Source organism: Cyclopterus lumpus, chromosome 3 (assembly GCF_009769545.1).
Source record: "Cyclopterus lumpus isolate fCycLum1 chromosome 3, fCycLum1.pri, whole genome shotgun sequence".
NCBI lineage: Eukaryota > Metazoa > Chordata > Actinopteri > Perciformes > Cyclopteridae > Cyclopterus > Cyclopterus lumpus.
The window spans coordinates 18,276,759-18,290,546 of record NC_046968.1 but is presented as its reverse complement, the minus strand read 5'-3'; the positions used below and the strand labels follow the sequence as shown (position 1 = coordinate 18,290,546).

Genomic DNA, 13,788 nt, shown 5'->3' with positions numbered 1-13,788 from the left:
TCACACACTGTCAGCACGTGTGGAGGCAGAGACCTATTTCACCTTCTGGTGGCGATCAAGCAAGCTTTGGGGACAGCGTTAGATGTATGATTAGCCTAATAAATCACCATGTGCAACCAGAAAAGTAATATAGTTAGAGAGACTCATCAAAAGAACAGCATTGGGTACAAGCACTTACTGAATCAGGACCAATATCAATTTCTCCCCCACGCAACATATCAAAATTCTGATTTAATGTTTTTCTTACAAATCATATTACACACGCAACTTCAGACATTGAAATCACACACACACACACACAAGGGATATAAATAAATACAAAAGACTTCCTTCCACCTTCTCTCTGTACTGTGTGTACATTTATGCAAAACAAGATACAAGCAAGGCTTTGTTGTGACACTGCTGTTACACAATACTGCTTTAGCAAAACTGCCATTGCATTATTCATTTGATAATATGCACATTTCTGAATTAAAATATCAGCATGACCTGGTGCACCCATGAGGTGTTTTTTTCTCAAGCCCTCTTGAACATGCAGACCTTTATTCTGCAACATTTGTTTGAATTATTTCACTGCAGAGACCTGCTGCATCCAGTTCATGGAACATTTAACTTATTACTACTTGTATGGCTTGCATGCATGCATCATCTGTGTCCCCGTTTTATTACATTACAGTTATTCTTTGTTATATTACATTATCACTATATCCTACACATGTGTTATTTTTACTTGTGTATTCAATTTGTATACAACTATAACTAAAGACCTGTGTGTCTATAATCAGCTCCAACCCTCCCTCTGTGTGTTCTCCAGGATCTCTTCATAAAGCCAGCTCTGGGTGAACTCCTGACTCTTGTCCATCAGCTGGAACAGTCGAAGATACTCCTCTGGATATACGTTGCCTGTCAGTATGTCCTCCGGCATGCCCATCTCCGATAACAGCTTACTCCCACTATCTGGAGACCACAGACTAGGAAAAGACATAAGAGAGGGAGAATAAGCGAGAGGAAAATAAAGTCAGAAGATGTGTTGCCTGGAACAGCCTACGATGCTATTATAGTATGGATGCACTCAAGAGCTTTTTTACACGTGTGTTGCTTACTTGAGCCTGTCAATGAGTTTGACCTTCCTCTTTGCCAGACACTGTTTGATCATCATCAGCAGAGTTGAAGCATTAGAAGGAGTGAGGCCCGCAGAGAACAGATCAGCCCGCGGACGCAGACGGACCAGACACAAGTGGTCATTGGGAAGCTGAGGGGCGAAAGAGGCAGATGAGGGGAGAGGTTTTATTAAACAGCCAATAACAATCAACTTTACATGCTGTTATTGAGTTTGCTCTCTTCCTTACCGTGCCCTTGGTGCTTGATACTCTCTGTTTTGAAGACCTCACAAATGACACCCAGGGCTCCTGCACAGACAGAAATTAGGAGGTTGACCACTAGAAGATACTTTCAATCAAATTCACCCTCTTTGAAAATGTGTGCCATCATGGAAGCTTTAGTAGCATAATCCCCAGCATTAGCTTTAAGGAAATATCATGAAACAAAACACTGCAACATACATTTTATTTTCAACTTTAAAATACTTTTTTGTTCTACTGTAAACAGCTGTTTAAATGTCAACCTTACTGGTTTTATTACAGTAGCACAATGACCTAAATGTATTTTGTCACCCTTCTTCATACTGTACCTTGTGTATTAGTTCGATATCACAGGCCATCTGCCAGAGGACACTGAAGGCTCTGTAGTGCATCATTTCACCTGGACATGATACCAGTTTCTGATGGAGAAATAACACAAATGATCAAATTATTTAAGTAACCAAACGCAAGTCTGCCCCAGCTTTAATTAGTGATTGTGTTGTCAGCAGCAATATGAACATTTTAACACACACGTTGAAATGTTTTTTACCAGGTATTCCTTCTCGCTTATGAAGAGGTTGAGCTCTATTCTTCCGTATCTGTAGACAGACAGCCGTTCAAACAAAGCGTAAACCATCTTCAGCAGCATGCCACGCTCATTACGCAGAGGCAGGATTCCCACTACCTTCACTGGGATGTCTAGAAAGACACATGCATATATGATATTCAGTGGTCATTCAGTTAAGTGTGGTATTGTGTAAAAGCTACATACCAAAATACATACCAACATTTTTTTATTCTAAACATTTATCTAAATGTTTGAAAACCGTGATTCACCAAAGGTGGATGGATGGATAGATAGATAGATAGATATGGAAACTTCTTTGTGTGTATGCATTTGTGAGAGATTCAATTTGCAACACAGTAGTGTCTGAGTTTATTTTCCTCACCATCAGTCCAGCTAGCTTCTGATATTCCCAGATCAGTAAACAGTTTGTCAGTGAACATCACAGGGGGTTTAAGGTTTCCACTGCCAATAGGGTCTAGTTTGAAATAGTCACATTGAACTACTTCCAGCTGACCGTCAAGACGACCTTCCAACTCCTACAACATGAAAACAAATAATTTCACCAAATACTAGATAAGACAAAAATATTGAATTTAGAAATAAAATCTGAAATATATATAAAGTCTGATAATTAAAATGAGTAGAACTAAGCATGAAGATAAGAAAGGTTGTGTGATGTGTAGCGATGTTTGTGTTACCTGTAGATCATGTAGGAACAACCCATCCCCTTCAAGAGCCACAACTCTCTGAGCACCAGCATTTAGCAGTGTCCTTGTCAACACCCCAGGACCTAAGAAAGACAGACACAAACAAAAAACATCAATTAATTTTAGTTTCACAGACAATACTAGTGAAATGTGGTCAAACATATACATTCACATATTTTTCAATTTCACACAACAAAAAAAGTATTTGGTTGGTATGTCAATATTTGTGCCAAATAAGCTGAAGTTACACATCAAACAAATGCATACCTGGGTTACATTCAAAGATAACACTTTTAGTATCCTCAGGACGTAGATGTTGTGTTACCAATTCAGCCAGGTCTGGGTCCACTATGAAGTGTCTAATTTTTTTACAGGCCTGAGCACGGCGTGTATTCTCCTCTACCTCCCCAAGTTCCAGGAAGTCATGCCGGCACAGAGGACGACATTGGCCCTGGAAAAAGACAGAAACGCACTTGGAGATTGAAAACAATTGATATGTGAAAAAGTTCACTGTATATTAGAAACCACTGTCAAACATTCTCTTTATTATCTTTTTAGGTTTGTGACAACCCCTCCCTTCCACTAGGGTTCTGGGTCCTGTTTGCTTTGTGTTTTGTCTTTCAGGCTGTTCATCAACTGATGAGCCACACTTGAGCCTGGAGGATGCTATAAAAAGGCAACACCTGAAGACAGGTTGCTCCATTGATTGGCTGACTGCTCTCCACTACAGCTTATTTGTTTTGTTTGTTTAAGCGAGTTGTGTTATTCTTTATATACTGTAAATATCTATCGTTTTTAACTTGTCTGGTCTCCCGTCCATGTTGGGGTCTCTGAGCTGGGTTGTAACACTACGCAAACTCAAGATTTCTAGCAATACTTGGATTTTCTCGACGCACAAAGTGGTTCTAGAAGCCATGAAAAACGCAAGGAATTACAGTGTATAAGGATAGAACCCAATACATTTAAACATAATGGTCCCTGAGACAAACTGAGCATTGCAGCAGCAGGCAGTAACCGAATACAGCAAACTAGAATACAGCATGGGAATACAACAAAAAAGTGTCAACATCTGAGCTAATTGCAGTTGTCTTGGGCAACATATTTTGGGCTGAGTAGATCTATGTGTTGTTGGCCTCAACAATAAAAGAAAAACTACAGTTTAAAACAGAATATCAGACCATAGTGAGACACATTTGAAAAAGCTGATGATCAAAGACGGCTCCCTACCTGTACAGCCACAGCAGACAGGTTCCTGTGTGCAAGTGCTGAGGAGGGGGCTGTCCTCTCTGCACGAGGCTGTTGGGAGCTTGGCCCAAGTGTGGGTCGACCAGGACCCGAAGAAAGAGAGTCCAGGCTGTAGGCCCTTCTATGAAGCATAGGAGCCCCAGGGACACGCAGGCCAGAACAATCCACAAGGGTCAACGCTGCTTTGTGCAAACCGGACCTACTTCTGATGCTCTGGCAGCAAGCAGAGCGCATCAACTCTGCCGCTCTACAGATGTGGGTAGACATGATATTCAGCGGACCTGTAACTACAGAGGAGGAGGGGAGGGAGGTTGGGGGACCTCTTCAAGAGGCCATTGCCTAGAGGGAATGGGGAGGAAAAGGGATCAATGATGTTAAGATAAACAGCAGGCATTGAAGTGGCAGCAACATAGATCACCATCATAATTTAATGACACTTAGGTATCTCACTGTTCTAGTAGCTAACCTGGCGTTTTACTAACGTATCTAAAGTGCAGAAACGGTGGATGATATTATAAATAACAGGCTTTAAATGTCGTATGCGATTATGGTAATATCGTAATACAAAAACGCGCCTGAGTGCAATATGTTTTACTGGCACGTGGGAAGGTAAACTTGATGGCGTAACTAACTGGAGAGCTGTTCCGTCCTACATCCCGTAGATGCACACACTTTGGTCTTAAGTTCAACAAGAGATACACAATAAGTTACAGGAAAGCGTTGAACAGTTTCATGAGACTGACTAAATCAAAGTGTTTAGCCGACTGGTTAGCAGCACGCGAACGTGACTTACAACTACAATGTTTTAATGTCGTTACATCTGTTAAAACACAGACGTACCTGATTGAAGATTATCCTATATGTATCCAAATATAACCACATTGGTGATGTAAACGTGGCTATTGTCTGTCTGTTCGCTGGTAAAATCCCGTGACATTGAGTATCCGACCCCTGTCAGTTGTTTTTGCAACTCTCGTGGTCCTGCAGGCGCATTTGAAAGTCGTCATTGACGGGCGACTTCAACCGAGGCCAATCAGAAAGTCCAGGGATAAAATCCAGGAAGTTGTCAAGCTAACGTGCGAATACAAAATAAATATAAATGAAACGCAACTTATCGCTCACGCATTTCTAAAAAAAATTACATTTAAAAACAAACAAACATACATAATAAAAATAAAAACACACGTAACAGAACACACTATGTGCTAGCATGTTAGCATGATGTTGCTACGGAAGTAGGAAGCAGCGCTGTCAAAAGCGCACCACGCAGTCCTGCCCTCTCGGGTTAGTCTCTCTGAGAGGTGAAGGTACAGTCGCAGTGAGATCCTCCAGCCTGTTTGCTGTCAATATGGCGCGTGTTGAGACATCATCCAACAGGCCCTACCACCTGGTTATCTTCGGAGCCTCTGGGTTCACGGGGCAGTTTGTGGTGGAGGAGGTGGCGCGGACTGTGTCCGAGGGTCCGAAAGGGAACCTGAAGTGGGCCGTGGCGGGCAGGAGCAGGCAGAAGCTGGAAAAAGTTCTGGAGCAGGCCGCCGCAGTCCTCAGTATGTATCTAAACAATCCTATTAGTTGTGCATGTTGAAGCAGATTGCTTCTAGAACTGACGCTCCTGTGTTCAACTGAGACGATGTAATATGCAAGGCTATTGTATTTGGTAAGACTGCGCTGCGCCTTTTATCGGACATTTCAAAATTTGTATTTCTAAAGCAAAGGGGAATTGCTTAACTCCGACTCAGGATGACTACTCTATCTAAGCTGCACTCGCTGATAGAGATACGTTTAACATGAGGTCCAAAGTACAAGCGAGGTTTGCAACAAAAAGGGAACCATTTAATTTGAGATATTGTTATTTCTACGGCTCGCAACTGATTCATTCAAGCAAGTGATTTATTTAAAAATGGCAAAAAGAAAAAAAAGAAGCCCATCTCAATTATCCCATTTAGTCCATTTTGATGTCTTCTTGTGATTTTCTGTTTTACAATTCCAGATATTAAACTGGAAATTCTCCCCGTTTGAAAAGCTGTATCTAGCAAACCCTTTGTCTTTTGCTCAATAAATAACTTGAATGATTGTTGAATTTAAAAAAAGAAAAGTAATTCATTTTATTTTAACTAATTTCAGCTCTACAAAAAATAAATATTCTCTTTATTGCAAATACTATGTGAAATGTGTAACAAATATTTACGGAATATATTTAGTATGCCAGTAATTTGTATCCATGGAACACTCATGGAAAATGAAGTCTAGATCAGACCGGGTAGCTATTCTGCTGTCATGATAGTAATGTGAGTTTCCAGAGGATTAAATGGTTATTCTGTTGTCTCCTCAGGGATTGTACAACAGCTGATGGAACAAATCTGCTCACTGTACAATCCCCCTCTACACACACGCACACGCACACAACGTACAACGCACAGCTTCAGTCATTACGTTATTCCTTTTTAGGCCACTTATGTTATGCAAATAAAGAACAATGGAAAAATGACATGTTTGAAATCCTTAAATGACACATTTTATCCAAAACCGACCTCCTTTTATTTTTAATTTACAAATCATCCCACCTGGGAATCATTCATATTTTTATGTATGAGGGCCATGATAGAAACTGAGAATTGTAAAGCAAACATTTGGTTCAAAATATGCTATAGCACTTAAAAAACCTATCCTTAATGTCTGTGCGTGTCGTCTGTGTGTTTGCAGGTAAGTCCGAGCTCAGGTCAGAGGTGGACATCATCGTGGCCGACGTAGAGGAACCAGACTCCCTGGCAGCCATGTGCAAACAGGCTGTAATTGTTCTCAACTGTGTGGGCCCTGTAAGTGGATGCCTGTGATTGTTCTTCTTTAACACACAGAACCTGCTCCGTCACATGAGACAGACTATTTTTTTCTCTCATCATCTCATTACATTGGCATTTTAGCATCTCCCTTTTGCATCAGTGTAGCTCAACATAGCTCTCTCTCTCCTCTCTCTCTCACTCTCTCTCTCTCTCTCTCTCTCTCGCGTGATCTCTCGCTCTCTTTTTCTGCTTTCTCTCTTACAGAGCAGCCTTCATTTACACAATGAGGGCCACTGACTTACAGGACACAATAAGTCGTATTGTGAATAAAAAGTGGGTTCCAGAATAGCTTTGCGTCCTGTGCATCATTCAGGGTCTTTTTATTTTTGTAAACCAAATTCTTCCACTGCAGTAATCACTACTTTTTCACACTGCAGCACTTTGCCCGCTTGGTTAAAACTCAGGCGCAAAGTTCAAGTAAAAAAAGAATTTAACCTTATTTGTGTTCTTTTCAGTGTTTTCTTTTTATGGACAATTCAAAGCCATGGATGTAGTAATTGTGATACATTTATGACAGTATTCTTTAAACCTCCCGTCTTACTTAAGAGTCTAAGGAACAGGAACACACCATGTTGAATAGGGAGAATGTACCTTGCTCTGCAAGTTGGTGCCGTTTACCAACGATCCACCGAATGAAGATTACTTTTAAATAACACAAGCAGAAAGCCAACCCATAAGAATCGCATGAGTCATTTGACCTAAAAAATGTAACATGAATATACAAAACACATGACTGCACAATGAACACGTTCACATGATTTGCCTAGAGAGCTACATTCTGCAGCAGTGTTTCTGTGTGGAAAGCCAGTGATCCTTTCTTATTGCAACAAAAGGAAATGTCAGAATGCCTCTGGATCGAGATCAGGGGGGATATGGTGAGCATGGATACTGGCAACTTATGTTAGAAGAAAATCAAATCTATGGTTTGGCATAGTCATGGATTCTTCACCAAAGACGCCTCATTCAACCGCTAATCAAGTTTTGCAGGTTTTCTTCATCAAAAATAACTGTCTTCCTCTGTATGTGAGGAGACGTGTTAATCTACAATCTCTCTCGACCAACATGAACTATAGTTGATCGACTATCAACCAAAGTAGGTGGACAAAATGGAATAGTGAATTAATCTGTGTGTGTGTGTGTGTGTGTGTGTGTGTGTAGTACAGGTTCTATGGCGAGCCAGTGGTCAAAGCCTGTGTGGAGAATGGAGCTCACCACATTGACATCAGTGGAGAGCCTCAGGTATGCTCATAGTGCTGTGTTCCCAACACCAAGCTTTACATACTCGAAGATCATTATACGAAGGCAACTATCGATTATTTCAGTAGTCGAGTATTCTACTGATTATTCCATAGATTATATTGAATGAAATACACTTGTTTTATTTTTAATGGGAAATGGTAAACTTACAAAGAAGAAAATAAGTAACTAATTGGTTTTCTTTGAAAAATCTACATTGTAATTGTTAAACTGCATACAATAATATTATGTGTCAAAACTTAACCCATTTAGTGCCTTAAGTGCCATATTACATTCTGGGTTTTAAATGGGACATTAGAATTCAAACAAATAAATTATTAAGTTTAAATACCATTTAATAAAAAGTTTAACCTCTTATGGAATACTCTTAACTAATCATAACTTTACATTTTCAATGATGTGTTCAAATCAATATTGATATTGATTAGTTAATCTTCAGGGATCTTGCCAAATGACTTTAACTTCAATCAAATTGCTAAAAGATCATTTAAATCTTCTGTCTCACAGTACCTGCATGTTGTAAGTGGACCCCACATGGATCTTATCCTGCAGATGTCTTAACATTCAGCTTGTGTGTTTTGAATTTAATGGGAGACGTTGTGCATCTTAGAAGAAATGATCTCTTCCTTGACTGCATGGCAGCAATTTTCCCTTCCTGTCAGATGCCGGCCTTTGTAATGCAGCGTGTATCTCTGAAACACAGTTGGCACTCTGACAGCCTGACTGGAGGTTGTGTTTTTAGTCTCGGTTCCTGAGGGTTCTCTGAGAGCTAAACAAAATACCACCCTCTTCACACAACGGGACAAACCTCCCCATAACTTCATGTTAATCAAAATCGGTTCAATTTAATACATTATAGACAATTACTTTGACATTGTTTTAACAAAAACACCCGTGTATGGGTTTCTATTCATGCATTTACACATGTGTGTACGTTTCTGTCTGTATTCAGTTTCTGGAGGGCATGCAGTTGAACTACAGCAGCCAGGCAGCTGACAAAGGTGTGTACATCATAGGCAGCTGTGGATTCGACTCCATACCCGCAGACATGGGAGTCCTCTACACCAAGGACCAGTTCAAGGGTATGTACATATTGATATGAACATTAAAAAGATGGATATGCAGTTGTCCACACATTCTTTCTGCTGCTATTAATGATGAATTCATTGTCTCTGCCAAAACATAGTGTGTGTTTATATATGTGCTCACCCACAGGAACGCTGACTGCAGTGGAGAGCTTCCTGACTGTCGGCTCAGGCGATGATGTATGTAACTACATTACCCATAAGTCCAACCAATGAACCAATCACTTCCCTCCTCATTTCTGTACACTCTTATATTTGTGGTATTTCAATTTTGTTTCTCCTAATATCAAATGTGACTTGTTTTCTCTATGTTTATGTTCTCCTCCTTTTTTATGCTCTCTTTTTCCTCCACATTTCCTCCTTTTTGTATGCGTTTGTCTCTCCGTCTTCTATCAGGGTGGATGTATCCACGATGGCACGTGGCAGTCGGCTATCTACGGTTTCTCCGACGGCCAGAAGCTCCAGAGTCTCAGGAGGAAGTTTAATCACAAACCTCTCCCTAGTATCGGCTCTAAGCTTAAACGCAGGTATGGAGAGAAGGAAACTCTTTTACTTTTGTCAAAATTGGTAAATCAATAATATGGTGTACATGGTATCTTTAAATTCAAACATAAATGTAGGTTAATCTAATCATTTGAAACCCCCCTTTGGAGCCAGAATGTCATTACTGGAGACCTTTGCTGTATCTTACTCAGCCATGAAAGAATAGGTTCACAATTGTTCAAGTCTTAAAACACCAGTATGGAAACAATGTCCAGAGAAACACAGGGGAGATTCTTTACTGGAACGACTGGAACTTTGGAAGATGCCCTCTTGATTTGGTAACATAGACTGTTGGGACAATACGGAGATTAATATTTAGTGTTTATAAAATACATTAGCCACCTATAGATAGATGGGGAAACATTGTTTTGTGTCAAAGTTAAATTCAGTCACACAAGAGCACGTTCTAAAGTTGGACTACGTTTGAATGCTGTTGAAGGTAATGTGTTTTCTCAGAGTGTATTTCTATTTGTAGGGGATCCTTGTTCTTCAGTAACGAGATTCAGCAGTATACAGTGCCGTTCATGGGCTCCGATCCGTCCGTTGTAAAGAGAACTCAGCGCTTTCTGGTGGAGGAACATCAGGACAAACCGGTAAGCCTTTATTTTCTTTGTTTTCTTGATACAATATTCCTCTAATGATTTACTTACTTATTATCATTCTTGTAAAGAAGTCATGGAGAAAAAAAATCCTAATTTGTCACCAAAATTCGTTTTTTGGGCAAAGCTGTTTTTGAACTTTGCTATGCTCGTCAGGATTTTTCCAATCACATTTTATGTGGAAAAGTTGGGATTAGTGGCAAACATCCTGCTATCTTGTTCGTTTTTTTAATTTTATTTGTATGGACCATAGACTGTAAATAAACCTTGTATTTATTTCAGGTTCAGTATGGAGCTTATGCGGGAATAGGAGGTATTGGCAACATCATCAAGCTGATGTTTGCTGGCATGATGTTCTGGGTCTTAGTCAAGTTCAGTTTTGGACGCAATCTACTAATCAAGGTAAACAAAGATGGCATGAGCTGACTCCAACTGAATACTCTACGATTGAAACTTAAAAGTCAGAGTATACATACTGTGTGCTGCTGGGAAATGGTTAGATGCTTATGTTTGTCTGTTGGTTCCCTTCTTCTCAGCACCCAGAGTTCTTCTCCTTTGGATTCTTCTCCAAGGCCGGACCAACTAGAAAGCAGGTAAAGTGCTGACCAGAAAATAAGGTTTATACACAAGTTAATGCTCTTTTGTGGTTCGGTTCATACACAAATGCATTTAGTTTGGATGGTAGTATGCTAAAAAGAAGATGCTCTGTATTGTGATACATGTGTGTCCATGTCTGTTAGATGGACGAGTCATCCTTCCAGTTTGCTTTCTATGGAGAGGGCTACACAGACGGTCAGGACCCCTCCCAGGGAAAACCGAACGGGAAGATCTGCACACTGGTTCAGGGACCAGGTAACTAGACATCTTAGTATAATAATACTTGTACTTGATGTGATTTGGGTTTATTTTAAACCCTCCATGAATGCAGGAATAAAATGTGAATACAGAGCAGTAATATGAACATTAACTAGGGTGAGGGTTGACTGTGGGTCAGTGGTTAGCAGGTCCATCTTTCAATCAGGGGGTTGGTGGTTCAATCCCCGCCATAGTCGATGTGTCCTTGAGCAAGACACTTAACCCTGAATTGTTCCCTGTAGCTGTGTCTACAGTGTATGAATGTAACATGATTGTAAGTCGCTTTGGATAAAAGCGTCAGCTAAATAACATGTAATGTAATGTAACTATGTTAGTTGTTTCTGTTCAGGTTATTAAGCAAATCACAACAGGTACCCAGTCTGGCCTGTTCAAAGCCATCCTTGTTGTTCTATTGTGTTTTTCTTATTACTCAGAGTGTGGATATGTGGCCACGCCCATCGCCATCGTACAGGCTGCTCTAACAATGCTCAACGAACCCACAGCCTTACCCAAGACGTAAGTTATCACACCCCAAATCCACTGCCTGACCTGGAAATTACTTCACACCCAAATATACAAATGCAGCACACAACATTAACTACTTAAGGAACCGTGTGTAGCATTGGCAGGGTTCTTTTGGCAGAATTGGGAGCAGGTCCTCTTCACAGAGCCGGCTGCCATGTTGCTACAGAATCCCAGAACAGTCAAACCAAACATTGACTCTGGATGGGGCCATCCTTGATGCCTGGGTCAAACTTTTCAAATATTAACATCTGCCCGGTCCTGTCCACGTTTGGTTTTCCAGTTTTTATTTTTTTTATTTGTTGAGGTTTTTGAGAATAAGGTTAGTCCATGTATACGGGCAACTGGCCTTAGTCCCACAAGGATCGGGTGATTTCATCTATGATAAAAGAGATGGATATTTAATGTTTATGCAATTTATTTTAATTGACTAAAAACAGAAGATGCGGTACTGTGAACTAAGATGACAACATTTAGGAAGGGAGTGACCTTGCATGGGGAAATGTGTTATCTATATAATTGCTACTGTGCAGAGTTTGTCATTTATACTTTTATGTTAATTAATGCACAAGCCAGATAAAGTATTTATTTCATATGTTTACAGTCTAGTGTCTAGCACCCATGTAATCTAAGTGTCACTTTTTTTTTTAATCCTTAATTTCCAGGGGAGGAGTTTATACTCCAGGAGCTGCTTTTGCAAAAACCACACTGACGGACCGTCTCAACAAACACGGCATCAAGTTTTCTGTCGTCTAAAGTTTGTCCCCCCTCTGATGCCGTACTCCAGGTTTTCTCAGCGCTTACTAATATGCATAACAACTGGAAAGTGGAACTTTTGAGGAGTTATTTAATCACAAGCACTTTCAGATGAAGTTCTAACACTTTTTTTCGCGGTACTTTCCGCATTTGTCTTTTTCATTTGGTCAGAAACTTGCCAGTCTCCTTTTGGCTTGATTGTACCAATAACCCTCTGCTAGTGAGACAGCAGCATCTTCTAGGCAAGGTTTTATGTGAACGGGTTTAACATGGTCGTCCACAAGCTAACAACAGGAGGATTCTGTCCAGGTTCACTTTATGTAGTTAATCATATTTGTACTTAATTGAACATAAATGGATTCTTACCAGTCTCTCTCTACCACTGTACACTATCAGGAGGTAGGAGAGAAAACGTGTAGATGGCCCTTTCATTATACCAAAGATTGGTTTGTAATATTTTGTGCAGACAAAAAATAATTAATAAAGATCTAACAGTGTATTCATGAGATTAAACTATATCCACATCTGGATACAAAAAAAGTGGCAACGACTTCATGTTGTAGTCAATAGGGCATTAACCTGCACAGGACACCCCCTGTTATTAAATAGCAACAGTAGGATAGCTTCATAGTATAAAATGTAATGATCCTGGACTATTTTCCATGGCAGGATTGAGCATTTGTAAAATAGTTTGCTCGAATTGTTGCTCGAGGTGTAGCAAACGTAATGAAGGTGTCGGCTGTAAAATGTAACTTCTAGAATCTTTTTAAATGTTGTCCTTGTGCACATGAAGCTACTGTATGTCAAAAGGACACTAACTAGGTAGTTGTATGTGTCAGTGTAGACGCAGTGTGTGTGTGTGTGTGTGTGTTTGCACGTGCAAGCTTGTCTTTCCTGGCTTGTTCGCTAAAAATCGTAAAAGCTTTTTGATGGTTATAAGTTTCACAATCATTCTGCTTTCTATGAGCCTTGTCAGAAAATGCATCCAGTTGTTCGTGCACAAAACTCCATGAGACTGACGGATTCCATCTGCTGTTTGGTTCAGTGTGTTGAAAGTTTGAAGAAGCTACATTGATAACGTTGATTTCAGTGCTTGTTTTTCATGTTTGAGCGTTATGGGCATGTGAGAAATGTTCGGGGGTTTTGTTTTTGTGTGCTTTGCTTTGTGTTGGACTCTTGAATAAAACCAACTCTGAGAAAAGAAAGAAGTCTTGTTTTTCATGTTCAAAAGCTTTCCAGAACTTTTGCGTTTTACATTTAATGTCTTGGGCGCTCCCTTTAGCCTCTGGGTTGAGTCATGAACTGGCCCTGATTCGAGTCCCACCTTTCCCAGTGTCTCATTTCCTGTCATTGTTCTACGGTCAACTCTAATAAAAGGCATAACCATGCCGGAGAGCGCTGAACTGAAGGTTAAATAGTCAAAACACCCTTTTAATGTATTGTAGACTTA

The 13,788-nt window shown here is 40.2% G+C and overlaps 2 protein-coding genes across 2 annotated transcripts; one reads left to right on the top strand and one right to left on the bottom strand.

Annotated features, from left to right (window-relative positions):
* Nucleotides 1-216: 216 nt before the first annotated feature.
* Nucleotides 217-5,028, bottom strand: tfb2m (transcription factor B2, mitochondrial). Its single transcript, XM_034562047.1, has 10 exons — nt 4,722-5,028; nt 3,864-4,220; nt 2,904-3,087; nt 2,628-2,719; nt 2,312-2,465; nt 1,912-2,060; nt 1,691-1,780; nt 1,350-1,409; nt 1,104-1,252; nt 217-971 (listed from the first exon to the last, which is right to left on the bottom strand). Exons 2-10 carry the CDS (start codon nt 4,146-4,148, stop codon nt 782-784), a joined length of 1,353 nt encoding a protein of 450 aa, XP_034417938.1. The 5' UTR covers nt 4,149-4,220; nt 4,722-5,028; the 3' UTR covers nt 217-781.
* Nucleotides 4,958-13,540, top strand: LOC117750732 (saccharopine dehydrogenase-like oxidoreductase). The gene is made up of 12 exons (XM_034562059.1): nt 4,958-5,428; nt 6,585-6,697; nt 7,880-7,960; nt 8,931-9,060; nt 9,194-9,243; nt 9,460-9,590; nt 10,082-10,199; nt 10,488-10,607; nt 10,742-10,798; nt 10,946-11,057; nt 11,495-11,576; nt 12,248-13,540. Exons 1-12 carry the CDS (start codon nt 5,230-5,232, stop codon nt 12,336-12,338), a joined length of 1,284 nt encoding a protein of 427 aa, XP_034417950.1. The 5' UTR covers nt 4,958-5,229; the 3' UTR covers nt 12,339-13,540.
* Nucleotides 13,541-13,788: the final 248 nt, after the last annotated feature.